This window comes from Drosophila virilis, chromosome 2 (genome assembly GCF_030788295.1).
Source record: "Drosophila virilis strain 15010-1051.87 chromosome 2, Dvir_AGI_RSII-ME, whole genome shotgun sequence".
Taxonomy (NCBI): domain Eukaryota; kingdom Metazoa; phylum Arthropoda; class Insecta; order Diptera; family Drosophilidae; genus Drosophila; species Drosophila virilis.
In genome coordinates, this window is record NC_091544.1 from 11097892 (window position 1) to 11123317 (window position 25426).

Sequence of the window (25426 nt, forward strand, 5' to 3'; positions counted from 1 at the left end):
AAAAGTTTTCCAAATAATTTGTTTTGTTTTGAGCTTGAAAGCTCCAAAGTTTTGGAATTGGTGTCAGTGTTGCGTAATTACCAAATAAATTTCAGGAAATTTCATTAGAGAACTTGCCAACTCACAACTAATCAGAGAATAATTTTCTTGGTTCGTTTTTGCATATTATAATCGTTTATATTTTATTACACTTATCACAAACAAATAATTTCAACTAAATTATTTAAAAATATAAATAGTTAATTACTAAGAAATATATATATATATATAAAAGAAAATAATAAAGCATATCATACATTATTTTTGGCACAGTAAGTTTTTTATATTGCTATAAATACACTTGCGAATATATCCTGGCAATTCACGTTCACCGGCAAGTCGAGTTTGAAATACTTTGGTAAAAAAGCCAGCAATAACTTTGTAAACTGAAAAGTTGAATAAGTTAAATATCTGTGGACAAATACGTTTGGAACGCCTTTGGCTCTGGCAAATATTAACCATTTTTCTTAATGATATTTAGCTCAAAGTTAAATATTATATCTATATATTAGTTTATTGAGGACAATAATTTTTATTTTTAGGAGTTTGAAACATTTAGAAATGATATTTTCTAGGAAATGATTTTTGAAAACTAAATTTTTGGAAATATTTAATGCAGCCCCCTCGCTTATTCTTTTTTCAGAAATTGAAAACCTCAAGAATGTACACTAGGTATAGAAAATTATCTTCCTAAACGGTTCAAACTATCAAACTTATGGGTTCTTATAAATTGGGTCATCATTTGTTCTTTAATATTTTTTTTTTTAGATTTGAATGTGCAATTTAAATTTGAATACATATGATTAATTAGTGAATTGTTTGAATTCACAAATTGGCGCATAAGAATTGCAAGCTTATTGGAAAGACAATTGAAGAAGTTTAACATAGCAAGAGGGAGAACAACAACCGCATAGGAAGGCAGTTACTTGCAATCCAACTAGTGGGCATAAATCACCATTAATTAAGTGAATGTGAATTGTGGCGCAATGGGCCCAAGTGAAGTGCGACGTTGTTGTTGACAAGACCACAACAAGCCAGCTCAGAGGAAGCTGACAGCCGACACATACTCCTAATCAAGTCGCTTCAAATGTGGAGCAATTCTGAAGGGTGTTTCAGCATTGGAATGCGAGTGAGAAGTGGTTGTGGTTAGGTTTACTGAATAATACTTACAGTTAGCGATAGATCCAACGGTCTGCATTGGTTTTCTTTAGGAATAGATCGTCTGTAATACTCTTAGGCTATAGGTAACAATAGATAGCGACTACCAGACGCTGCACTTTTTGTGGGGATTCATGGGCGTGCCCGCCGCACAGTTGAACTCGCGCGCAAAGTCGTACGAGTTGGAGAGTGTGCCGATTACTCGATACCGTCCGGGACTGTGTATAGCTGTGTTCAGCTTGTTCCGTATCGCTTCCGGCCGCATGGCACCGCACCATACCTGACCGAAATTCAAAAAGAATAGCTGCGGTCCGGTCATATTTAGGCCCGGCAGCATCTCATCTTTGGCCTCGTGTGGGTTTTCGTTTATCCAACGCATGTAGGCGTGAAATGCCTGTCGCAGTCCGCCATTGTCCGCAATATTCTCACCTGGGCAGATGACTGATAAGCCATACGATTAATTGGGGTAGTGGATTTAAGGCTTACCTTGCGTGCTCTCGCCGTTGAGCGATATGCCAACCTCCTCGACCGTGTAATTGCCGTACTGTGAAATGATGCAGCGGGCGCGATCGTCAAAGCCGCGAATAGACGCGTCCGTCCACCATTTGTGTATATTGCCATTGCTATCAAAGAGCCGACCCTTATCGTCAAAGCCGTGGGTTAGCTCATGTCCAATGACCACACCGATGCCGCCAAAGTTCAGCGACTTGGGAAAATGGCGATGATAGAACGGTGGCTGTAGTATGCCAGCGGGAAACATGATCTGATTCTTGTTGCGGCTGTAGTAGGCATTCACAATCGCCGGTGCCGTCTGCCAGTTGGTTTTGTTTACACGCTCGTGCAGCTTGGCCTGCTCCATCTTGGCCGTGTGCAGCAGCACATTGAGCGTGTTCTCAAAGTACTTGTCCGGATGTATATCGATGCCCGCATACTTTTCGTTTAGCTCTTCGGCATTCAGTATAAAATCCGGATAGCCAATCTTAAGGGACATGGCATTTACCTTCTCCTCGGCCAGAAGCTTGGTGGTCTGATCCAGCCAGTCAGTAGTCTTAAGTATATCGCGAAATGCCTGCTGCAGCTCATGGGTCATGCGCAGTGTATCCCGCTTGCTGTTGTCGTCGAAATACCGACTCACAAACATGGAGCCGACGGCCATGCCCATATTGGTGTTCACCTGCGCTATGCAGACCTTCCAGCGCTGTGGACTCTCCTCGCGCCCGAATAACGCATGATAGAAATTCTGCTTGATATCGTCAAATCGATCGTCCACATTGTTGATGCGGTGCCGCACAAACCTCCACATCATGTAGTTGGCGACAGTGCGTGGCTCTGTAACGGCGAGCAGTGCCACAAGTTGCTTCATGTACTCCACCGCATAGATGACCACTTGCTCCGTTTCATTGACATTGCGTCCCTGCAGCGTACTCAAATACGCAGTCCAACCTATCTGTGGCACTAAAGCTTTCAGCTGCTGCAGCGACATCCGCTTGTAGAGCTATGGAGTAAAAGTTACTTAGTTTATTGGTGCAATTCGAAAAGCTGCACTCAGAGAAAAAAAACGGTCACCTATATTCTTGCATTAGAAAAAACAGCTCAATCCGGAAACTTCACTCGGTCAATACAAGTTTTTCTACTTCTATTCAAACAGTTTTCGCTTATGTCCAGAATGAAAATTCTTGTTGTAAGTATTTTGTACATATGTGCTTAAAAAGCCGCTCAGATCGGACCACCAATATATAACTCAAAAATTAAGTTCATTTGTGATTGTTTTTCAAGATATCTTGATCGAACTTGTATATAAGCTAAAGCTTAACAGTATCGGATTACTATATCATGTAGCTCTTTAGAAAGAATCGGTCAAAAAAAGCTATTGCATTTCAAGTTTTTATGTTTCAGTCAGATATTCAAAAAATATTTGATTTTTAAATTGCACTGGCATACAAGAATATAGTTTTCTTAGTTTACACCTTACCTTGGTCACATTGAGTCTCTGCTCAGCTGGCGCTGTAATCGCCGCAAGGCGCGTCTCAAAGGCAATCAGCTCGGTGGCGGTGTGTGATGCATCCGATTTGCTGGCGCCCAGTTTGTTCATTACCTCGGCCATGTAGCGCTGATAGGCATTTAGGTATTTGGCGTTGTTCTGCTGCAGGAAGTATTCGCGAGTGGGCAGCCCCAGGCCAGTTTGATCAAACTGTATGATATTCTCTTCGGAGTTCTTGATATCGGCGCCCACCCACTGCACGATGAGTATGTCATTGTTGTAGCGACGAAGTGTGGCGGCCAGCTGTTGCCAGTTGAAGTGGGTGCTGCGCCAATCTGAGTCGAGCACTGGCCAGCCGCCCAGCTGGCGTATTAGCGTGTGCAGCGGCTCTAGGCCGCGGCGGCTAAGCAGCTCGCTGTTCACGCAGGATTTGTAGAGATTCTTGGCCTTGACCTGAGCATCGTGCTTGGACTTCAAAAACTCATTGGGGCTTCCAGGGCCGGGCGGCTGATGCATTGATTCCTCTTTGACTCTCTCCTTGTCTTTGTCATGGTCTTTATCCTTGTTGTTACGCGCTGTAGCCGCCGCTTCCTCTTCTTTCGACTTTTCACGCGTCGGCTCAATCAGCCGTTTGCGTTTGGTGCCATTGCTGAAGCGTTTATATCGCACCAGCACCCGGTTAAGTAAATGCCGCCGGTGCACAATGTGCCGGCGCAGGCGTTCGGCTTTCAGTTCGGACGCTTGATCTGTTTCAGGCTCCTGCTCGTTCAGTTTGAACACGTTTTGGCGCACACGCGTCTCTGGACTGGGCTGCTGCATATTCTTTTCGAGCAGATTTCGCAGCACCAGATCCAGACTCTCACGCAGCATTTCGAAGGTGTCAAAGCCCGCCTTGTCCTTGGGTATGGGATGCAATTTCTCCCAGTTACCGCAGGCGAACTTGTAGAAATCCACGCAGGGATCCACATGGGTGTTCATGTAACGCTGCATGGTTTTGGCCTGTGCCTGCCGTATATCCTCCCGTGTGCCCTGCTCATGCCAGAAAGATTGCAGCGGGCTGTCGAGTAACTCGGATTCCATATTATTCATCCGCTGTTGCTGTGCCTCGCGTCGTTCACGTGCTGTCTGCCGCCGCGACCAGTACTGCACCGTTTCCGGATAGCGCTTGGGCATGCCCTTTTTGTGACTTGTGTCAAACTCTGAACCCGCATCGTCGTCAACCACCGTATCCGTTTCGGTTGCGGTGGGCACAAACAGTTCATTACCGAAACATTCGCGTGGCATCGAGCCGAGTCCAGAGCCATGTGGCAGAAACGAGGTGCGCGCATCCTTCATTAAAATGCTGCGATCCTCCAGCTCCAAAGTCTCACCATTCGCATAGCGATAAGGCAGACAGCGTCTGGCTCGTTCCGTCAGTGTCTCCAGCCGGGCGCGTTTTGCCTGCGGCAACAGAAACTCATCATTGATTAGCTCATTGTAGCTGTCGCCCTCCGGCAGCAGTGACTCGTAGTCATCCAGATAGCCGGGCATCGAGTCTGCCGCTCTGCGTTGCTCGCGCATGCGTTGTTCGTTTAGTTGAAGAGCCTGCAGCATTCCATCCAGCCGCAGTAGCAGCAGCAGCACCAATGTCAATGGCAGCATCACCACTGGAAGCAGCAAAAGCAATTTACAGCATGTTAGACCGGGACACCACTGTACACGGCCCGTTTGCTGATTAACCCCTAGTCCCAGCTTGATGCGATGCGCACGAGCGGCGGGTGGCGTAGGCGACATTTGAACCCCGTGCACCTGCACCAGCGCCAGCTTCAACGGGCTGTGGCGACTCATAGCGCGCGGTTATGAATATGAATATGTGTAACGAATATGGATACGGTAACGAATAGTGCCGAATATGCGCTGTGGCCTTTTATACTTTAATTAAACACAATTTTTTGCGCGTCGCAATTGCGAAGCAATGAAAAATGAATAACCGCCAACCAAAGAGCCGAGAATCGAGTACCGAGCACCGAGAACCGAGAACCGAGAATCGAGAGCACCAAGCAGCGTGATCTAGTGCGAGCGCATCAGTCGCACGCGCATTGCCTACTAAAAGTGCCAGCTCCGGCTGGGGCTGTCCAGTGCGCCGGTCAAGCTGGACGCAATCACGGCGCGCGACAAACAATTGAATGAAGACAACGGCGGTGGTGGCGGCGGCGACGGCGACGACGATGGCGACGTCGACAACGCGGCGCTTAAATAAACCCCTCAAAAAAGCATAGATCAGTAAAGAAAAGGAGATGGCGTCAGCGGCGGAGGTAGAGGTGGAGACGAGATTGGCTTCCATGTAGTCGCAATGATTGTGATCTGTGTTTACTGCCCAGGCAGTGTATGAGTGTGTGTGTGTGTGTGTGTGTGTGTGTGTGTGTGTGTGTGTGTGTGTGTGTGTGTGTGTGTGTGTGTGTGTGTGTATATGTGTGCGTATGCTGCCATTCAGTTTGCGCGACAGGGCATAACGTAAATATTGACAGCCTAGCAGAACATGATTGTTGTATTGATATCAATGGGTCTTTGACCTTCTGGAAATGCATCAACCTGCACCTAAGCCGATCACATTGCCGTAGGCCCAGCATTCGACCTATTTACCTCATTTGAAAGCACCCTAAGCAGCGGCAACTTCCGGTTCCATTAATGTGTGCTAATGTCGGCTAAACAAAAACAACTTTTGAACAGACAACAGCTACAACAACAAGAAGTGCTGTAATAATACGGCATAAACATTAGCAGCAGCAGCTGCAGCAGTCGCAACAACAAACTTTTCGTTCTCAAATTAGTGTCATTATCACTGGCGCACACGTTTACACACACACCGGCATACACGCATACATGCATACCCTGTAAACGGTAGCACCTCCGCTTTGACCTCCGTCCCGGGTTCAGCTTTGAATTGAGTCTAAATTCAATCAATTTAATTTAATTTCACAAAACAATTGGACAGCAGAGACAAACAGGACGGACCAAAGCTGGTCAAAAATTGGTTGCTTCGTTGCGCTACACCCTACGGAATGGGGCATATTAACAGTTGCAATGGTTAGGTGTAAATATGTAAACAAAGTATCGCTGAATTCTTTTCGACATAAGCATACAAGGACAGATTATATGTAATTTACAAGGTTCTACTAGCCGGATTAATTTATTTAATAATAGTTAACTTATTTATGAGTTAACTTGAAGGCCAAAGTCCCATTAAGCTTATCTAGAATTTCACTCGAAAAAGTTTCTGCAAGTACAAACTGCGCACACCGTGCGTATACGTAATTTCCATCAGCGAAAACACCAAATGTATTTACTGCCTATATGCATAATCACAGGCCACACAAACACTCACATATCTAAGCACACACACACGCGAACAACTAGTTAAGTGAATTAAAGCTACTTGCGAGGCGAAAAGAAAACTTGCCACTAAATTGCCTTTCGACATCATTTTGGGTTTAGGTTAGTATTACAAGATTATGCGGATAATTGCTCGCATGCGATGCCATCTAATATGACGACACGCAGCTCATGCTCAACAAAATAGTAAGCCCCCTGGCCCCTGCTCTTCTGCCCCATAAACACCACCACCACCTACCCATCCATTCAACATACGTAGAGTACAAGCCTATGGGCATTTTTTGTTGTTGCCGAGGTCCATTTCTCCATCTCGTATCGCATGAATTTGTGTTTCATGAACAACAAACACGCGAATTAGCTTATGTTTGTGTGTGTGTGTGTGTTGTGTGTTTGTGTGTATGTGTAGGTCTCTCATTTTGTGCGTGTCGCTGTGAGGTGCATCTGTAGTTGTATTCACTTTGAATTGCCATTGCCTCCTATGCTAATTTTAGCCTTAAACCTTTTAATTAGCGACTATGGCCGAGATTGGAGAACATGTCAAGCAGATATACACACACACACACACACACACACACATGTAGGTAAATAGGTGGAATGCACTGCATAATATTTATAATTGTTGTTGCTGCCATTTGCCTGTTGCAATTGCAGTCTCCGGCGCTAAAGTTATATAATTGCCAACCTTATGGCTTTTAATTTGGTTTGGCCATTGTGTTCATTTGATCTCTAGTTCAAGAGCACAATAATCGAATAAATAAATATGAATGCAACATGTTTATACAGAAGAAAACTGTGCCATCAGGTTGTGCAAAAGGTAAACGAACCAAAAATGAATCAATTTATGAATGCCTGTGGCTATGTTTGTGCATGTGAACGTGTGTTAAATGAATGAACGCCACTTTTAAATGAACTTTTCAATTACGCGGTTAATTAACAATGAGTTGACACATAATCTAAAAATCCCCCCAAATTGATCGGTAGTCAGCCAGACTAATCAACCGAATAGCCCCAGCAGACATACGAATAATTACGACAAGTACTTTTTCCTTATGTAAGATCCATGCTCATCTGCCCTTAACGCGTGAGATACTGTGGCATCACACGACTATACCCTGTACTTCAAAACATAAGGTCAAACAAAAGTATATGATGAAATTCTTACCTTATAGTGTTTACAGCCTAAACAGAAAATATATCTCTGGAATCCTAAAAAGCTTTTCCCAAGTTTGTGTAGATCAAACAATTTTGCATTAAAGCCGCAATTTATTGAAATCACTTGTAAATTTATTCCTGTTGTCCGTTGCCTAAAAAGCAAATTGTTAATTACAGAATTAACAATTGAAAATATCCAAATCAAAAATATCTTTAGGCAATCTCTAAAATATAATTGAACAGTTTTAAATTAAAACAATTCTATTGTTGAATTATTATACTTCGTATTTCTGAAATCTGATTATTTTAAAATGATTAAATTAAACGCAACTAAAAACGTGAATTTGGATACTTCAAACCTGTACATGGGTTACCTGCCATTGTTATTACTATACATTTTATATCTGATTTTAGCATGTCACAATCACGATATGTGCTGACATAGTCTAAACTATGTGTAGGGTATGTTCTATTCGAGCGCGAATATTATTCTAATTGCACAAATACAACAACAAGACGACCGCCCATTGAGAATGATTTTCACATTCGTTATGATACTGATGATGCATAATGAACTCACAATGATGCAGAAATATTTTAGCGAAACCCGTTGTCGGCACTTATGTTGTGTGTGTGTGTGTCTAGTGTGAGCTAAGGTTCACAGGTTCAAACTGTAACCAAATGAATTCAGTTCCTAGAATATCAGTCGAGTTACTGTTAAATAAATAACACTCACATTCAAACTTTGGTACACTTCAACACACTTGCTTAAGCAGGCTATCCAGTTATTTCCTGGGCTGCTTATGACTGCGTTCGCCACGGGCACTTTAAAAATTGATTCAAAGCTCGAGTCTGGAAAGGGTATTTGTGTTTTGAGCGTCGCTTCTGTTGTTGTTGTTGTTGTTGTTGCTGCTGCTGCTGCTGCATCTGCCTGTTATCGTCTTGAAAGTGAAGTCGCGAATGTTTTGCCGTGTTGGGAGCGATGCGCGTTGAAGGCGAAATGTTGTTGCGTTTTGATGTGAATGCTGTTGCCGGGATAATGGTAAAGCTACTGGCAATATGCCCAGCACTTTGCTGTTGCTAATTTTAATTGCCGCGAGATTACCGCTAATTGAAATGTGAAAAGCAGCGGGCGCATCTGCTTTGTGGGCGCACTCACAGTGAAAATCAGATGGGAACTCAGCTGTGAGCATATCAACAGAGTTTCTTAACTGTTATCAGTTGACTTAATAGGCAAAGCTCGGCGAGACTACAAAGTGCTTTTCAATTAAATGAGCACGAGTATACTTAAAATAAATTTGTTTTTGTTACTTACATAGCAATTTCTGTGCAGTGCTTTTAGTTAAATTGCTTTAAGTCTGAATGAAACTAGCTGAAAGCGGCAGTTGACGAAAATCTGCTAATGAGAACGGGAGAGAAAAAGAGATGGGGAGATAGACAAAGGGAGAAAGCTATACATAGAGGCAGACAAAGAGAATAATAGCGAGATTACAAGATGCTAAACGTATGAGAGTCTAATTTAAGCGATGTTTCAACTAATAAACAACTTTTACAGCTAAAGTTTTACTGGTTAAATCACACTAGATGAACTAGTATTTCATTGAGAAATAGATTGAGAGATTGCGGGAAAGGGAGAGAGTAATATAAAGAACGGAAGTAGAGTTCGTTAAGCTTAGCTGAAAGTGGCATTCAGTAAAATTAAGCAAAAAAGAAAAAGAGTAAAAGACGTTTAAGCTTTTTGTCTGAAATTAAAGCTTTGTTTTAACTGTAACATAACTCTTTCATACATCTTAAAATACACCAGCTGAATCTAGGAGTTAATGTAAAGAAGGTAAAGAGTCGTAAGAGGAGCGCTGTTATAAGCTGACAGTCTCAAGTTACTTCTAGCTCAAAGAAAAACTTATTATTCAACATATCTTAGTTGCATGAGCTTTCAGCTAGTGTCATTGCTGCATTTGAAATTGCGGCACTTAATTAGATTCATAGAAAACTAAACGCAAGTTGTCAACCCCAAAGTGCGTGCAAATAAATTTCAATTTGACATTCGAGTGGTATTAATTATCATGTACAGCATAAAGTGTCCATTAATCAATGGAGTTGGCGTTGTCTGCGCTCATGTACTCGATTGAATGCTTGAATGAACGATTTAGCTTATTTGTTGTCATACTTTGACATGAACATTTCAATTTGCACGGTCTGGACCACACCTGATATGTCGATAGAACTTTGATGTGATATGCTCGAAATTGAATTTGTTTTTTTTTTTTTTATTTATTTATTATTATTAACACCTGTGAGCATTAAAGCTGTTTGTGAATGTCGCATGCCATGTTGGCCTCCTGCCCCCGGTTCTAATTCAAATGCGATAATACTTTGCGTATTTGTTCAACGCATTAATTTGTTTGTTTATTATTTGTTCTTGTTTGCTTGTTATTGTCGTAGTTTTTCTGTTGTGAGTTAATTTATTTATTAAATATTTAATTGTGTGCTGGTGTGTGTTTGTGTGTGTGAGCTTGGTTTCGCATTATATAAAATTCTGGAGTGGCGCCTTTTATAAATATTTTCATTTTAAATGACTTATGGCAATGGGAGGAGCTGTTTATTAGTTCTTATTTGTGCTATGCTGTAAGCGATTTATTTACATTGTTTTTATTAGTTCTCTAGTTCCGTTTAAGGCATGAATATTCATGCGAATATTAAATGAGTACAAATGTTGGTGTAATAAAGGTAACAGATTCCTTAACTTGGCGCAGACATTGACTGATGTTTTAATTAGTGGAAAAATAAAAATTACAATAAATTCTATAACTAACTAACTTAACGTATCTGATTTTAATTGTTTTTAAAGGGTTTTTGAACTAATTGTAAAGCTGCTTAAATAAAGATACGCACTCTATTCGTTAATTAGTTAATGGTAATTACAACAACTTTATGTAATTTTCAGCTAACAAAAAACTAAAATATTATGTGTGCAATCGAAAATTGAAATTCTAACTGGTGAATTTGTGTTTATTCATTACATTTAATTACTACAATAAAATCTATTTGGGCAAAAACCATTTCAGACATTTCACTAATGCACCGCATTCAGTGCTTCATTTCGAAATTCTCGCCTCATTTATTTTGGCTAATTATTGTAAAAGCCAAGCGACAGGAATGACAGTGGAAAATGTTTTGAATAGTCGCGAACAGAAAATGAAACCGTTGGCCACAAAATAAACCCGATTCGAGTGCACTCGAGTGCTGTCCGCTGCTGTTCCCAATATGGGCAACGTTGAGCGGCGTTTTTAATACCTGAATATTTGTGTGCATAAATCTTATGCTATCGATCATTGTCAAGTGGCTAGATAATTTACAATAAATCTGTGCGGCATTAGAATCCGACAGAGGCGCAACCAAGAGCTGCAGCAAAGCGAGCAGCATACAACATAAATTAGGATAATTACAATTGCACCCACAAGTGCCATTCGAGTCGTTGTGGTTGTTTTTGCTATTTGCCGCGGGGCAAGCAAGAATTTTGATTGCATAAACACCAACAGCAGCGGCAACAACAACAACCACTTGGAGTAGCCCAATAACATTTGCCGCAAAAAGTTTATGGCAAGCGAGTGGAAATGGAAATCCATTGGGCCGTCGCTGTGTTTGAAAATTAGCCCAAAAAATGTACAAACCATGGCAATTACAATAACACCAGCAACAACAACAACAACAACAACAATAACAGCAGCAAGAGCACTCAAATCAGGCAATGAAGCGAGAGGGTGCCAAGTGGAACTATCGCCACGGTGGCTCTGGTTTGCAGTGAGTGGACGTGCCGTCCAAAATCCACAATTAGGAGCCGCCGAATTTGGCCGCGAATGTTTGGCAACTCTTTTGCATACCCGGGCTTGGATTGAGTTCCACTGTCTCCAACAGCATGTTCAGTTAAATTAGTTGCCCAAGCGCAAATTCAGTTTAGCAACTCATCGGCAGTGCACCCGTTGGTTTGTTGTTGTGGCTGCTGGTTGGCGGTTAGTGGTTGGTGGTTGGTGGTTGGTGCAGGCGTTGCCATTCCTGCCGCAATTGACCAACAAGCCGCACAACAAAATCAATTAAAACGAATCGCTGAAGCAAAGTTCCACCGGCTTCGGCAACTCAAACTGTCGGCCAACTGCCAACTGTCGGTTCGTTCATCCGTGACTTTGCACTTTTACGACGGCAACGGCAGCGGCAGTGGCAGCGGCAGCGGCAGCAACAACTAACGGCAATTGCAATTCCAATTGGCTGACCACCCGCCCGCATCAGTTGACCAAGCTGAGCTTTTGGCTATCGCCGGGTTGCGCATGCGCAAAGGTGTTGCGCTCTTGCAATTGATATGGTTAATAATATTGCCCGCTGCCGACACTGAATGTGAGCATTTTGTAGGTTGTTGCTTGGCTGGCCAAAATAAATAACTATTTGATTGCAACAGCGTCGACTTGGCAAATACTCAGCTGGTAAATAAATAAAGCATCTCAAGCACTGAGATTCGTTTCCAAGTGATAAGTAGTATATGCACATGGACTTTAAATGAGTTTGACATATTCAACTATTAGACTGTGTAAGGGAAATAATCTTATTTTAACTGCACTTAATGTGATTTGTTATATAAAAAGATTTTACTAGAAAAATGAATGACATCTCTTAGAAATTTTAAATTAAACAATTGCCCAAACACTTGGTCAACTATTTGTAAAACTAACTTAATCGCATTTCAATAAAATCCGAAAGAAATCGACTGGATTATTAATTATGAGAACCAGCAGGGGCGGTGGTTCGGCGCACGCTGCAAACGCGCTCTCTACTTTAAGGTACCTTATTTTACAGATCTTTGAACCAAGGTTTGTGGTTCAAGCTTTAATTTTTCATTTGTTTCGTCCAATTTTTAATATATATATTGCCCGTTGTTCTGAAAAATGTTTTAAGCTGTACATATTTTCATATACAAAATACGGGCTAAATTTGATATGTATACAAATTTCTCCCTTGGAATTCGTTTTGCAGCCGTGATGAACAAATTCTTCAGCGGAACTCGCTCGAATTTTCAAATCAATTAAATTCCAGGTGCTAGTTTGAAATTTCTCAACTTGAGAATAAAACTATTATTTTCATTACATTTTGTATGCCAAAACTACGAAAAAAAAAAAATACTTAAATTCTTGATTTGAGGCCTTTTTTTTCCGAAGTTATCTACTTAATACAATTTCACAGGTATTCCCATTTTTTTTTTTTAGGAAATAGGATAAAGGCAGCTTATCCATGCATCGCTTCCCCGGTCGCACAGGTGCTTAATAGTTTTCTTTTGTTATCTTTTGGGCTTCCAATTACATAGAGTGCTGCAACTAGCAATTTATAAAGTAGCCAATATTGCGTTTGTACTTAATTATGGTGGCTATAGTACACATTCTCTTACCTTAGCCCGCTTTTGCAGGGTTCAGTGTGCTGCCAGTACCAATTATTGTAAGTTCCCATAAGTATTGATTAAAAAAAAAAAACTCATTGAACTCGACATTGCACACATCGATTAGTCACTCCATTCATTTGCCCGTTTTGTGTGAGCTGAACCTCAGCCATGACATTGACTTACAATTTGCTGGTATACGCAAAGTTGCCGCTAATCGACACGTTGCAAAGCTGCAACTGGTTTTGATTTTTGGCCGCACCTCAAGGCTGACGACCCGGAGATTGCGTATACGCAACGTGCGCCGCATTTGGCATAAATCTGGGTGCGTGTGTGTATGTGTTGTTGTCGTTGCTGCTGCTGATTTGCCACACTTGTCGCTAATAGCATTAACAAGTTGCGTTGTTTTCCATGCAATTTATTCGAATTCAATTTAATCCGCTGCATTTTCATTTGATTTTCAATTCGATTGCAGACTTTCACGCTTATTGCGGAAAACTTCATGTTGGGATTGCAAGTGACAATTCGATTGCCGCATGCCGATTATGCAAAATCGATTGCGGCAATTAGTTAGCAATAACCCAAAGAAAAAGCAGTAAATGGCATGTCAAAAGATTGCGGGCAATTAAAAAAGGACCTGTCGCCGGGGGGATGGCGCAGGCAGCGCGCAATTAGCCGCTTGCTGGAATTCCTGGTAAAATGCTATCCCCACAGGAAGCACCAGCTATCAAATTTCCACTACTTCTTGAAACTTGTCTGATGGTATATGTATATTTTACATTTTTGCGCTTCTGGCTAGCTTCACTTGCTCAATTTGCGTAGCTTAATTGGTCTTTAATTTCATGAGCTCTGCTGTCGGTCAGCTCTGGTCAGAAGTCAGCTTATAGCTTGGCCAAAGCAAAATTGATGCATTCCTTTGGGCCAATCTTAATCTCGACATCTCTTGCTGCTAATTAACCTTGAAAATCAGATTCGAGCAGTCAAAGGTCTGCCCGGGCAACTGCTGGTAGGTTGCTGCCATAGACCTAGACCTACCTATCCGATCAATCAATTGAAAAGTTTCAGCTGTGACCTTTGTTATTTCGTAGGCAGCTCGTTTGGCAGCCATTGTGGACATTTTCCGTTCCTGTCATTGCATAAATTTGAAAGTGAAACTGAAGCTGTCAGCTCTACGATTAGATAGAGATGCATAGGCGTAGAGAGAGGCATAAACGTGCGACACTTGAGCGACATTTTCTGTTGTTGTGGTTGTTGTAATTTTTTCTTTTCTTGACATTTAGATACAGCCATTTACTCGCATTTGACTGCTGTTGATTGGGCGTGGGTATGCAGAGGTGTCACCGACGTGACCTTCAAATAGGGCATAAATAATAAAAGTGCCTGAAATATGAGCAAACGTAAATTTGAAATGAAGGTTTTCCAGGCAAGCTGACATGTGGCCTGAGCGTTTATCAAAATACCAATTATATATATATTTTTTTGTTCGTGAATCCTTTCTCACAAAGCCAATTTGTTTAAGCCGTCAGAGTATTTTGAACGTATTGAATTATTTAATGATGCGGCTCGTTAAACTTTTATTGACACAAGGTATAAATAACGTTCGCTTTGTAGGCACTACTTAGTAGCAACAATTTGAAAAGCTTTTAAAGTCACCTTTTAAAGCTTCTTGTTATGCCGTCTGCTTACTATTATATTAGTTGTTAGGAGCTTTCAAAACACATTAAAGCTTTACATCTCGTAGAAAGATAGGTCACAGATTCAAAATTTACAAATACTTAGAATGCGTATAAAAGTTTTAAACTAGAACATTGTGTCTCAAAGTTAGTGGCTACTTAAAAGTAAATTTGAGCTTAAGTCAAATAAAAAGTTAATGATTTCACTATTTTTATGTGTCTTTCAACATCCTGTGCATAATTTGACCAACTTTTGCTGTGCTCAAGCTTTGCTTTACCCTACCCACGATAAAGTATTAAAATCTGCACCGTATTTTATAACATTTTATGCTGTACAAATTTAATGCCACTGTACGCTTCAACATCCTTAAAAGCGGCAGCAGCATCTCACCTTATTTTATACGCTCATTTCAGATGGCCATTGAGCAGAGCGGGGGTCAGAGCACCGAATCAATCCCAGCCTGGGCTACGCTCAGCGCTTGTTTGCTTAGTTTTTCCCAGCAGTCAACTCTACTTGCAACGGCTGCCATCGCACGTAGCTGCTTGCCCCATTAAGCCGCGTCGTCGCGACGTGTTGGGTTTGGTTTGGGGCACAGATTCCCTGGGTGGTCAGCTGGTTGCTGGAGTGCGCAACTCTGACTTTTTGGCATATTTTTATGCATGTTGGCTGACTTTATTTTTTGATTTTCTTTTTGTTGTTTGTTTCTGCTCTTAATATCAGAGGCCAAACAGTAAGCCGCGCCCCCAAAAAGTTGCCCGGCCGTCATTTCATTCGCTTGTGCGCACTTTATAGACATGAATTTGGACATAACAGCGTGGTGCATGTAGCTATTCACGTTGTTGCTGTGTGGTTTATGTGTCACTTTGTTTTTCATTTTTTTTTTTTGTTGGGTTTGTCCTGAAATGGATATCCATTCGTTATTTAGCGTCGTTTTTGCTCGCTTATCGTACGCCTGGAATTTTCATGTCAAATACGTTGAGGGTTAAAAACTCAACTGAAGCGCGAGAATTCGTTATTGTGCGGCACGTGCATATCCTTAGCCGAATTATCAGAATCTGGGCGGCTATCAATTTACGAGCCGAGACCCAAGTCATCCGCAGCTATAGGTGACCTGCGCTTCTCGTAGCACCTGTGCCGAATTGCCGCACAGTTGTCAGGCAACTGGCCTCAAACATTAAGGCGGCTCAAAGTGTTGCAAGCGCGCCACCCAAAAGACTGGTTTGAAGCGTGTCAAATTGCTTCAAGTTGTACGCCAGCTGCTGCTGCTGCTGCTGCGGATACAGTTTGTTGCCAGCCCGCAACTGGTCCACAAAATGCAATATTAATATCAATATCAATATTGGAGAACCAACCCACGCGTTCAACGGGCCACTGCACCCAAATCGCATCCCAAACAAATTGCCTTCTAATGCGCTGCACACAACTGGCCAATCAGTCATTTTCCACAGCAACATTTTTAATTTGTTTTCTATGCAGCTTAAGTCGCGACATTTGCTTGGCCCTTGCAGCAGCAGCTGGCAATTATCTTGCAGCAACCCGGCTTGTGACAGATGCGGGCCAGATGCCAGGCCAAAACTCTGCGCCTCCTTTGCTATTCAATCCACTCCCCCTCTTTCTCTCGCCCTTCCGCTCTCTTCCAGTAACGCCTTAATGATAAGTTAGCAACTTTTTGTGCCGTCCGTGTCCATAATTTTCGTAATTTCATGTTAGGGCGGCCACCGTTGATTGAATTGAATTATCTGCCACTCAGCGCGTATAGCGAAGCCAAATCCAATGCAAGTCCAAATAGAAACTGCAAGTGCATAGCGATCAACTGAGACGGTAAATGCTTGTTTATGGGTGGCAGTTCAAGTCTTAGTTCGATCTTAGTTTGCAACGCTTTTTATCTGTGGCAATAATTGAAGGCAATTAAATTCATAAATTTTAATGATTTATTTTAGCTTTGCACGCTTAGCACATTGCATTAATTCTTGAGCTCAATGTACAGGGTGTTTCCGCTAGACAAATAATATAACTACAAGTAGCTGTGTTTGGAGGACACTTTAATTCAAGGAGATTGACGCAGCATTTGATTGGAACCAAATTAATTTTAAAATTTAAATTTAAATTTAGTTTCAGCCAGTTCTCAAGTATCAGCTATCTGACTTAGAAAACTGTTAAGCTTTGGAATTAGTTTTTAGCAGCTGTATTAATATATATTAGATAAATCTCATGCTAGTACTTTACCTTTAGCTGTTTGCCACTGCATACATATATCATTATATATAATTTAGAAATATGATATACCTGTTCCCACATATTCAAAAGCATCTAAGTCAAGCTTCAAGAAGAAAACCATGAAGAACTTCTTTAGATTTTTAAAATGTGGTCTTGGCCCAGCTCAGTTCCCTTAAAGAAAAGAAGGACAAATGGCGATTGAAGCAGCTAATACTGCTAATACTTCATCCCCGTTTAAGCGCATACACCGTGTGTTCATGCTGTATAACCGAATCCACAGCAGAAAGAAACATCCTGTATTCACATATGCAATGATTGCTCAGCAATTAGCTAAAGATAATTAACTGAAAATATTTGAAGCAACTGCTTGTGTAAGAACAAATAGCACAAGACACATGAAGGTAACAAAATACGAAATACACCTATGCACCCATTCATTGGGCGCAAAGTCACACCCCACGGTGCGCGTCGACTGCATCCGCCTGGCCAAAAGTCAGCCAAAGAGTGGCGGTCGCGCTTCACTGCACCGCTGAGCAAAGCGGAGCAGCAGTTGCTTTAATGACTACCAAATAACCAACCAAAACTGAGTCGATTGCAAGAATTTCAATGCCAGCTGCGGTTCGGTGATGCGTGTCAAGTCCGAAGAGGTTTGCTGTGATTTCCCAGGCTAGACTGACTTGGTTTAGAATTGCGCTGGTGATTGCCACGTGGTATTCTGGCTGCGTCGTGTGGTGCTGCATTTTATTGTCTTTGCTGGATAGCATTTGAATATTAATTGGTTTTAATTGCAGCGGGCCAAGTGTTGGCGTATTCATTTGCCTAATGATCCAGCAGGTTGAACATTGGTCAAATGCTCAGCTGGTCAATTGGCTGACTGGTTATGTGGCCAACACCCGCGACCACTTTGTGGTAGAATTCGCTATAATTATGTTGTTTTACAGCTAGTGCAATTAATTAAACATGATTTGCTTATGAATATGGATTGTCGAACTGCAAGATAAACGACTGCACGCAACACCTGCCGTATAATACGTTGGCAACAACTTCTCAAAAATGTATTTATATCCCAAATAAACGATTACTTTTGATAGCTACAAATCTGAACGAGAATAACTTAATGTTCGGCAACAGTCGACAAGACATTTGGCTTGCAATTTACTGCCGCATTTTGTGTTTTGTATTCTCCCATTTTGTTGAATGCTACAATTTGCATATACACATATTCGCATACATATATATATATGTACTGATAAATAAGAACAAATGGGAAGCAATTGCTAACGCCCACGCCTACCGAGTATTGTCATACTTATGACCGTAGCTGTATGTAAGTGTCTTGAGTTTGTGACTAATTGTAGGGCATTGAGGGCCCTGGCATGACACCTTTTGCTGAATCTCTTGAGTTTGCAGCTGCTTTTCAAGAATTTCCCTTTTAGTATTTATTTTTTAATTGTAGCATGGAGGGTATTCTGAATGCCATTAAACTTAAGTGCTAAATGTTCACAGAGCGTATACGTAATATATTTACTCTAATGGAATTTTACAGATATATAAATCACATTTGAAAGGTCTTTTCAAATAGATTAATATATAAAAATGTTGCAAAAAGGAATTTTCATTTTGTTAGAAAGTCTTGTGCTCAAATTAAATTATTCAAATTGGTTATTGCACAATTTCCAAAGAATTGAGCTCTATGATTTAACACGATTCATTTATTTTAGATTGGTCTTCAATATTAAGAAAAGCAAATAGGTGTTAATCTATGTTGAAAAGCACTAGCTTTATCATAAATTAAGTGTTGCGAGCGAGTATTTAAATATTTCGCAAAACCAATCCCATTTCCCACTCGTTTAGCCTGCTGCCATATAATTTAAGCTATATCAAATCTAATTAAATTTTGTAATACGCTAATATAGTGTCATTTCGCCTGTAAATACAATTCGCTGATATATGCTATTATTTTATTAACACTTTTATCCAGTTCTTGATTTATGCACATATGCCGCACAGCTTTGCGTGTAGCGCACCCATATGAAATGATAATTATAGCTCACAAATTGCAGGATAGGTGGGCATACACAAATCTGTAGATTGCACTTGAGCAGTTCAGCCCACATATGTCAGCAAAAGAAGCAAAAAACAGAAAACGACAAGTATACAAAAACTAATAAAATGAAAACGAAGGTGACAACGGGAATATAATTTATAATGTTGCGCATGCTGCAAAAATGTCAAAACACACCCGCCACGCCCCCAAGCAAACACAGCACACGTATGTATATTTTGTAGGGGGAGTTCAAGAGAGTAAGCTGCATTTGGTTTATTTAAATGAAATTGGCGCTGACGTTGCATTTGAGGCAAGCTAAATTAAGTTGCGGCTATGTGTGCCACATGCAACATACACACACACACTTACACATATGGAGCAGCAATGAATGGCGCCTATCGAATGCAAATGATCAAACTCTCTGTGCGGCGTTCGTTATTAAATGTGTTTCTTGTGTTGTGTGTGGCAGGTAAAACAATAAGGCAACAACATCAGACGTTGCAAAGTGTGGCAAATGCAACATCAAGATTGAATGAACTCCAAAGAAATGCTGCAACATGTGGCAACAACAGCAATACTCTATTTTATGTCTTTTGTTTTGTGCGCTGCACTTTTGTTTTTAATTTGCAAACTTTTCGTTTCTGCCCGTTTTCGATGCAGTTCAATGATTAAAGAGGCAAAACGCCCAGAAATTGGTTTACAATTTTTTTTTTGTTTTATGATTTTTGCTTGTGGCCCGTGGCATGTTGCAAGCTGTGGCAATTGCAGCTCCCTAAGCGTCGCACTAGCTTTAAAAAATTCATAAGAATTTTTTAATTTGCTGCCCATGCCGCCAAATACAGGCCCCTTGTTAGCGGTTGATGTGAGCGCTTGCGGGCGTGGTCTGTGGGCATTTTTTGGTTTTTGTTTTTTATTTTTGCTTTTTTTGGAAAGGCACGCGGCGATAAGATCGAACATAAACTGTATACACACCAAATAATGAGTACTAATTGTCCAATGCACGGAAGTTCAATTGCCCACACATTCGAAAAGCGTTCACAATCAGCCGAAACACATAAAAAAAAACCCGCCAAGATAGCAATTAAAATTCTTTTCCGACGTGGCCATAACGCTTGAGTCAATCGAAAGCAAGGTCAGGGCAGCATTTGCAGTGACAAACGCAAAATGCAGCAGCTATTGGCTACACACATCGCGTATGGGTATGTGTGCCTATAGCATTTTTATAGCTATAAACCCGCTAAAATGTGAGCCGTATTAGCTGTGTGTCTGGCAACATTCATTGGCAACATTCATCGCTCGTTTCGGCTGCCACTTCGGCTTTTGGCTAAAACCCGCTTCGAGCCGCGATTAACGCTGTAATTCGATTACTCTTGTGCCACATTGTTCTGCTATTGCTCTCATTGTAGTTACTGTTATTGTTGCATGTGTGTCTCTGTGTGTGTGTGTGTGTGTGTGTGTGTGTATTTGTTGCTCTGGTTATTACTTGTGCTTTTGTCTTTGGCTTGCGCAGTCGCCGGCGTCTCAGCCGACGCTGTCTCTGGCGGTATATATTAGAGCCGCCAGCCGACAGTCAGCACAGTTCGTTAACAGTCCTAGTCGAGATTCTAGGAGGTTCAACCAGCGTCCAACGACCAGTGACTGTGTGTGTCGTCGTGTGTGTGTAGTTTGTTTTCTGTTACTTCCCAGCTAACCCAAATCCTTTAAGCGGCCAACTACCGTATCTAAGAAAAGTCAACTCAACTTGTGATTAACATTTTGTGAACAAATATGAAGCCATTTGTAAGTAAAAACAAGCTGTGCTTAAAAAATAAAATGAAAATAAGTTATAAAAATATTTGGAATAGCGTGTGAAAAGGATAATAAGCTGCAAGTTATGTGCCAAAGGCACAGTGAGTGAGAGTATATTTGGGAAACTTTATAGTCCTGATATGACTAGAAAGGGTCTTTGAATAAAACTATTTACTTTTTATAGTAGCTAGTTTAAAATTGTTCCAGTTTAAAAATAACTGACCTGGATATATTAAAATAATAAATTTAAATAGCGTGATAGATTTTTCAAAATGGAAGCCATACATTTGTTGCCTTTTGCTTTTTTCATAATCTGCAATGTTCATCTATTTCTTAGAATTATAAAAAATCGTATACTATACAGCAGTACATAGTAGCATATAGGAATGTTCTGGGTGTCTACTAATAAATAATATCAATAGCAAAATAGAATTCAAAGTTTACTTAGAAAAAAATACAGTTTTTCCAAATAACGCTTAGCGTTTACTTGGAAAAAAGAGTTCTATTCCGATCTTTTATTCTAGAGTCCTTTTTTAATAAAAAATTTTAGTTTCCCGGGAATGTTTTAATCTTATTAAATCAAAATATGATATTGTAAAGTGTACAAGTTTAGCGAAATTTGTAGCGTTTTTTCTTTGAACATCACTAAGAATAAGCTGCGGGCTGTTTTACATGATTTAGCTGCAGGCCAAGTGATACAGAAATCAGAGACAGTTGCCATCAACCACAACAAATTTCAGTTGATAAGCCGTTGACATGTTGCATGTCGGTTAGTTTCGGCATCCTCAGGCAGCTCCAAAGCTGCTCCACATAATAATGGCCTCGTATGCGGTAATATTAGCTACTTGGCTGGGTGGTACGAGTATCTCGAATCGAAATCAAATCAAACGTTTCGCATGACGGCGCTTAGCAACAGGCCAGAGATATGTAAGAGAGGCGTGTGTGGTTTGTCTGAGCCTCTCATTAGAGGCGGTCGGATTGCCAGCCAGGCGAAAGTGAAGCGAAAGAGAAATTGTTTTACAGACTGACTGACCAACTGACTGACTGACGAGCACTATAATTGCGCTGCCAGGTTGCTCCAGCTGTTACGTATCAGCATCAACTATGGCATAAGCTCGGCTAGCTCCTAATTATACTCTTCCACTCTCATTCTCTCTCCATTTCGACAACAGTTGCTTGCCGCCGCGCTGCTCATCTCGACTGTGTCCGCCTCTTGGCATGGCGCTGTCTCCACACAGTACCAGCATCTGGACCCTCATAGCCACACCTATTCGTACGGTTACGCTGATCCCAACTCACAGAAGCACGAGACTCGTGCTCATGATGGCACCACGCGCGGCTCCTATTCCTATGTCGATGGACACGGCCATCTGCAGTCCGTGGCGTACACAGCAGATCCGCACCATGGCTTCAATGCCGTTGGCACCAACCTGCCACAAGCTCCAGCCGTACACCATGCTGCTCCCGTTTATGCCGCCGCTCATTCCGCCTACGTGCCATACGCTCATCATGCGCACGGTATCCACATCCCGGTGCTGACCCACGATGGCGTGCCTGTAGACACACCCGAAGTGCAACACGCCAAGGCTGCCCACGCTGCTGCCCATGCTGCTGCTGCTCACAATGCTGGCGCCCATCATCTGTACAAGCGTTCGATCTATGGCGGTGCCTGGGCCTACGGTGGTGCTCCTGCTCACGTGCCCCTCACCCATGGTGGCGTCCCAGTCGATACTCCTGACGTGCAGGCTGCGAAGGCCGAACACTATGCTGCACATGCCAAGGCTCTGGGTCAAGTGGCTCATGCTCATGGCGCTCCCGTCGAAACTCCTGAGGTGCAACATGCCAAGGCCGCCCACTTTGCCGCCCATGCTGCTGCTCGCTCTGGCCACGCCATCGCTCCCATTGCCCACGGTGGCTACCATGTGCCTGTCATCCACAATGGAGTGCCCGTCGATACGCCCGAAGTACAGCACGCCAAGGCCGCCCACTATGCCGCTCTTTCTCAGGCCTCTGCGCACGGCAGCTCGCACAGCTCCTGGGATGATGGTCACTATGATGGTCGCTGGGACGCCAGCCACGACAGCCACGCCCAGAGCTATGCCACCGGCTATGCGCATAAGGGTCCCATCCACATCCCGGTTATCCATAACGGTGTGCCCGTGGAGCCCGCAGAGGTGCAGCATGCGCGCGCCGCTCATCTGAGCGCCTTGGCAGCGGCCAGTCACGGCGGCTCCTCGCACGGCGGATACTACGGCGGCTCTGCCCATGAGGACGATGGGCAGTATCATGCGCACTACAACCACTATTAATTTGAGGATCTGCCGGAGTCTGCCATTAACCACACGATAACGACGAACAATCCTACATAATCTGCCCGATATACTTCTGTTTCACTCTAACGACTACCGAAGCAAGCTAACGCTTACGCTATTGTCTCTTTTACGCTGCCTATCTGCAACTACATATCTGCATCTCTGTCAGACACACACTTGAACGGTAAATGACTACACACGGGAGATTTGAGCTGCTGTCTCACTTGCCCGCCACCCACTGTGACGCCCCAAGTAGAACCCGATGTCTTCTTTAACTATCGAATTATCAATAATTATTTTCAACTCTTTTATTCTATATTTCTATCTCATTCTCGCCTACTGTTAACTGGCACTATCAGACATTCTCATTCTCTAGCTGTGCTCTTTCCACCTTCTTTTCTACTCTAACCACCCGACTTATTCTTGATTCGAGCAACGCTGCACGAGTATGTTGTAAATAATTGTTGTAATTTTCAATGTATCTTGCACTAGATATGTATCTATATATTATATGAAACTGCAAACAGACAAATAAACTGCAAAAATGTATTTGATCACAAAATCAGTTGCATCTTGATTCGGTGAGTGAAAGTACTCAGATTTTTTAAAAGGCTTTCCCAGTACTCGCAAACTAAGAAATTATTTGTTTTTTAGTTTATAAATCAGAAATAAAATGGGGATTTTCTAAATTAAGATATGTTCATGTCTTGGAACTCATAATTAAATTATAATATAAGTTGTATATTTGTACACATATGAGAGTATTAGGGGACAGATCTTTAAAACTTTTAAAGGCTGTCCAGCGGCAGCTTGTAATGTAATGTAATCTTAATTCTAGGAATCCTGCTTCCCAGAAATGCTGAAAGGTCTGCCTTTCTGTCCTTTCCTTTGCAACATTGCGTTTAGTTTTTTATGAGTTACCTAAGGCAATTGTGCAGATCTTTTTCCTACGCCACATGCACATACATACATACATATAACTTAAATATAGTACTTATAAAGTTGGCTCTGTTGAATATTCATTGAATCGGGTAATTTGCTTTACTTTTATCACTTTACCGGACCATTTTTAAGAATCTCAGTCATAGCTTGTTATAAAATGGTCCCGAGTTCCGAGAAGTGTGCAAAGTTCGCTTAGAATGCAATTTATGTCTCATCTTTATTCACAGCATTGCGTTAATGAACTACGAGTTTATTCAATGAATTTTCCATTATATCCGTTTACCTCTCGTCCAGGTGCTTTTACCTTTTGAATTGCATTTCATATTCATTCTATGTGCTTACATCCTTTGCAATTCCATCAGAATGTTAAAGTCTGTAATCCTTGTCACATACACATACTCAAATGAAGACTATTCTTGGCGAACAGCACAAATACGTGTACATATGCTGATGTATTTACTGTGCAGGCGATTGAAATGTGCATATGCCATTGAGCTAGAACACAAAAGTCTGGGTTGCTTGACGGATATGTTGCCAAAGGTTTCAGTGAAAGCGTCGAACGCAGACAATCAATCAATGCGGAAAAGCGAGTGTGTGTCATTTTCATTTTTCTGATTCCACATTTCCATGTACATACTGTGCGAGCACATATTTGCTCACAGCTATTTGCGGGTAATTCAGTAACAAATATGTAATAGCCGTACGTGGCTGCATTTCAATTTGTGCGAATGCTTGGTGTTGGCCTCGGGCTGCAAGGAATATGCAGACCTCATGCCAGTGGGCCATAAATTGAAATGCAACCTTTGCACTAATCAATAACCTTGGCGGCTCGCCGTCAATTACAGGGAATGCCCCCGACGTGGCCAACTAATTAAAAATTAACAATCTACGTCGCACACGCAAAGGTCACAGAACGGGTGGCCGACACTGTTCGATTTTCGACGCATAAATAACAGAAGGGTCACGAAGCCAAATCCTAAAACCCTTCTGCCTGCCTAAAAATGGTCGCTTTGTAGACTAAACCAGTTTCGCAAAGGAAGGCTCTAAAATGTTTCTATTAAATTAGACATGCATTTTGAAGTGGAATTCATGGCGAGAGCACATGGAATTTGTATTTGAGTTCATTCAATTGACCTTCGGCTGGTGCTGGCTCAGGTGCAGCAGGTGTTGTTAAGGATCTGGTCTTTGATTTGATCAAATCTAATTTAACCATGCTTAAACAAAAGAAAATAAAGTGCAATTGAAATTATTTAAATTGCAAGCAACCGTTTAAATGGCCAGCTCAGAATGTGTGGCAGCAGCAACAGTTGCAGGCGTTGCAACGG

General features: G+C 41.7%; 2 protein-coding genes and 1 long non-coding RNA gene across 6 annotated transcripts; 2 read left to right on the forward strand and 1 right to left on the reverse strand.

Moving 5' to 3' along the window:
• Window positions 1-198: 198 nt before the first annotated feature.
• On the reverse strand, window positions 199-8910 carry Nep4 (Neprilysin 4). 4 transcript variants are annotated; one of them, XM_070207407.1, is made up of 5 exons: window positions 8862-8910; window positions 3170-4824; window positions 1684-2692; window positions 1210-1626; window positions 200-425 (listed from the first exon to the last, which is right to left on the reverse strand). In XM_070207407.1, exons 1-4 carry the CDS (start codon window positions 8893-8895, stop codon window positions 1301-1303), a joined length of 3024 nt encoding a protein of 1007 aa, XP_070063508.1. In that variant the 5' UTR covers window positions 8896-8910; the 3' UTR covers window positions 200-425; window positions 1210-1300. The 4 variants fall into 4 exon arrangements, with proteins under 4 accessions (XP_015027597.1, XP_070063508.1, XP_002054164.2 ...); XM_002054128.4 differs by lacking the exon at window positions 8862-8910 and adding an exon at window positions 8439-8843 and having other exon boundaries at window positions 201-425; XM_015172111.3 differs by lacking the exon at window positions 8862-8910 and having other exon boundaries at window positions 199-425; window positions 3170-7228.
• Window positions 8911-17100: 8190 nt separating this feature from the next.
• On the forward strand, window positions 17101-18110 carry LOC116651896 (uncharacterized). The gene is made up of 2 exons (XR_004304907.2): window positions 17101-17743; window positions 17804-18110. It is a non-coding gene; the product is annotated as an uncharacterized lncRNA (long non-coding RNA).
• Window positions 18111-20629: 2519 nt separating this feature from the next.
• Cpr92F (cuticular protein 92F) lies at window positions 20630-23721 on the forward strand. The gene is made up of 2 exons (XM_002054127.4): window positions 20630-20838; window positions 22020-23721. The coding sequence occupies exons 1-2, from the start codon at window positions 20827-20829 to the stop codon at window positions 23154-23156; spliced, it is 1149 nt and encodes a 382-aa protein (XP_002054163.1). The 5' UTR covers window positions 20630-20826; the 3' UTR covers window positions 23157-23721.
• Window positions 23722-25426: the final 1705 nt, after the last annotated feature.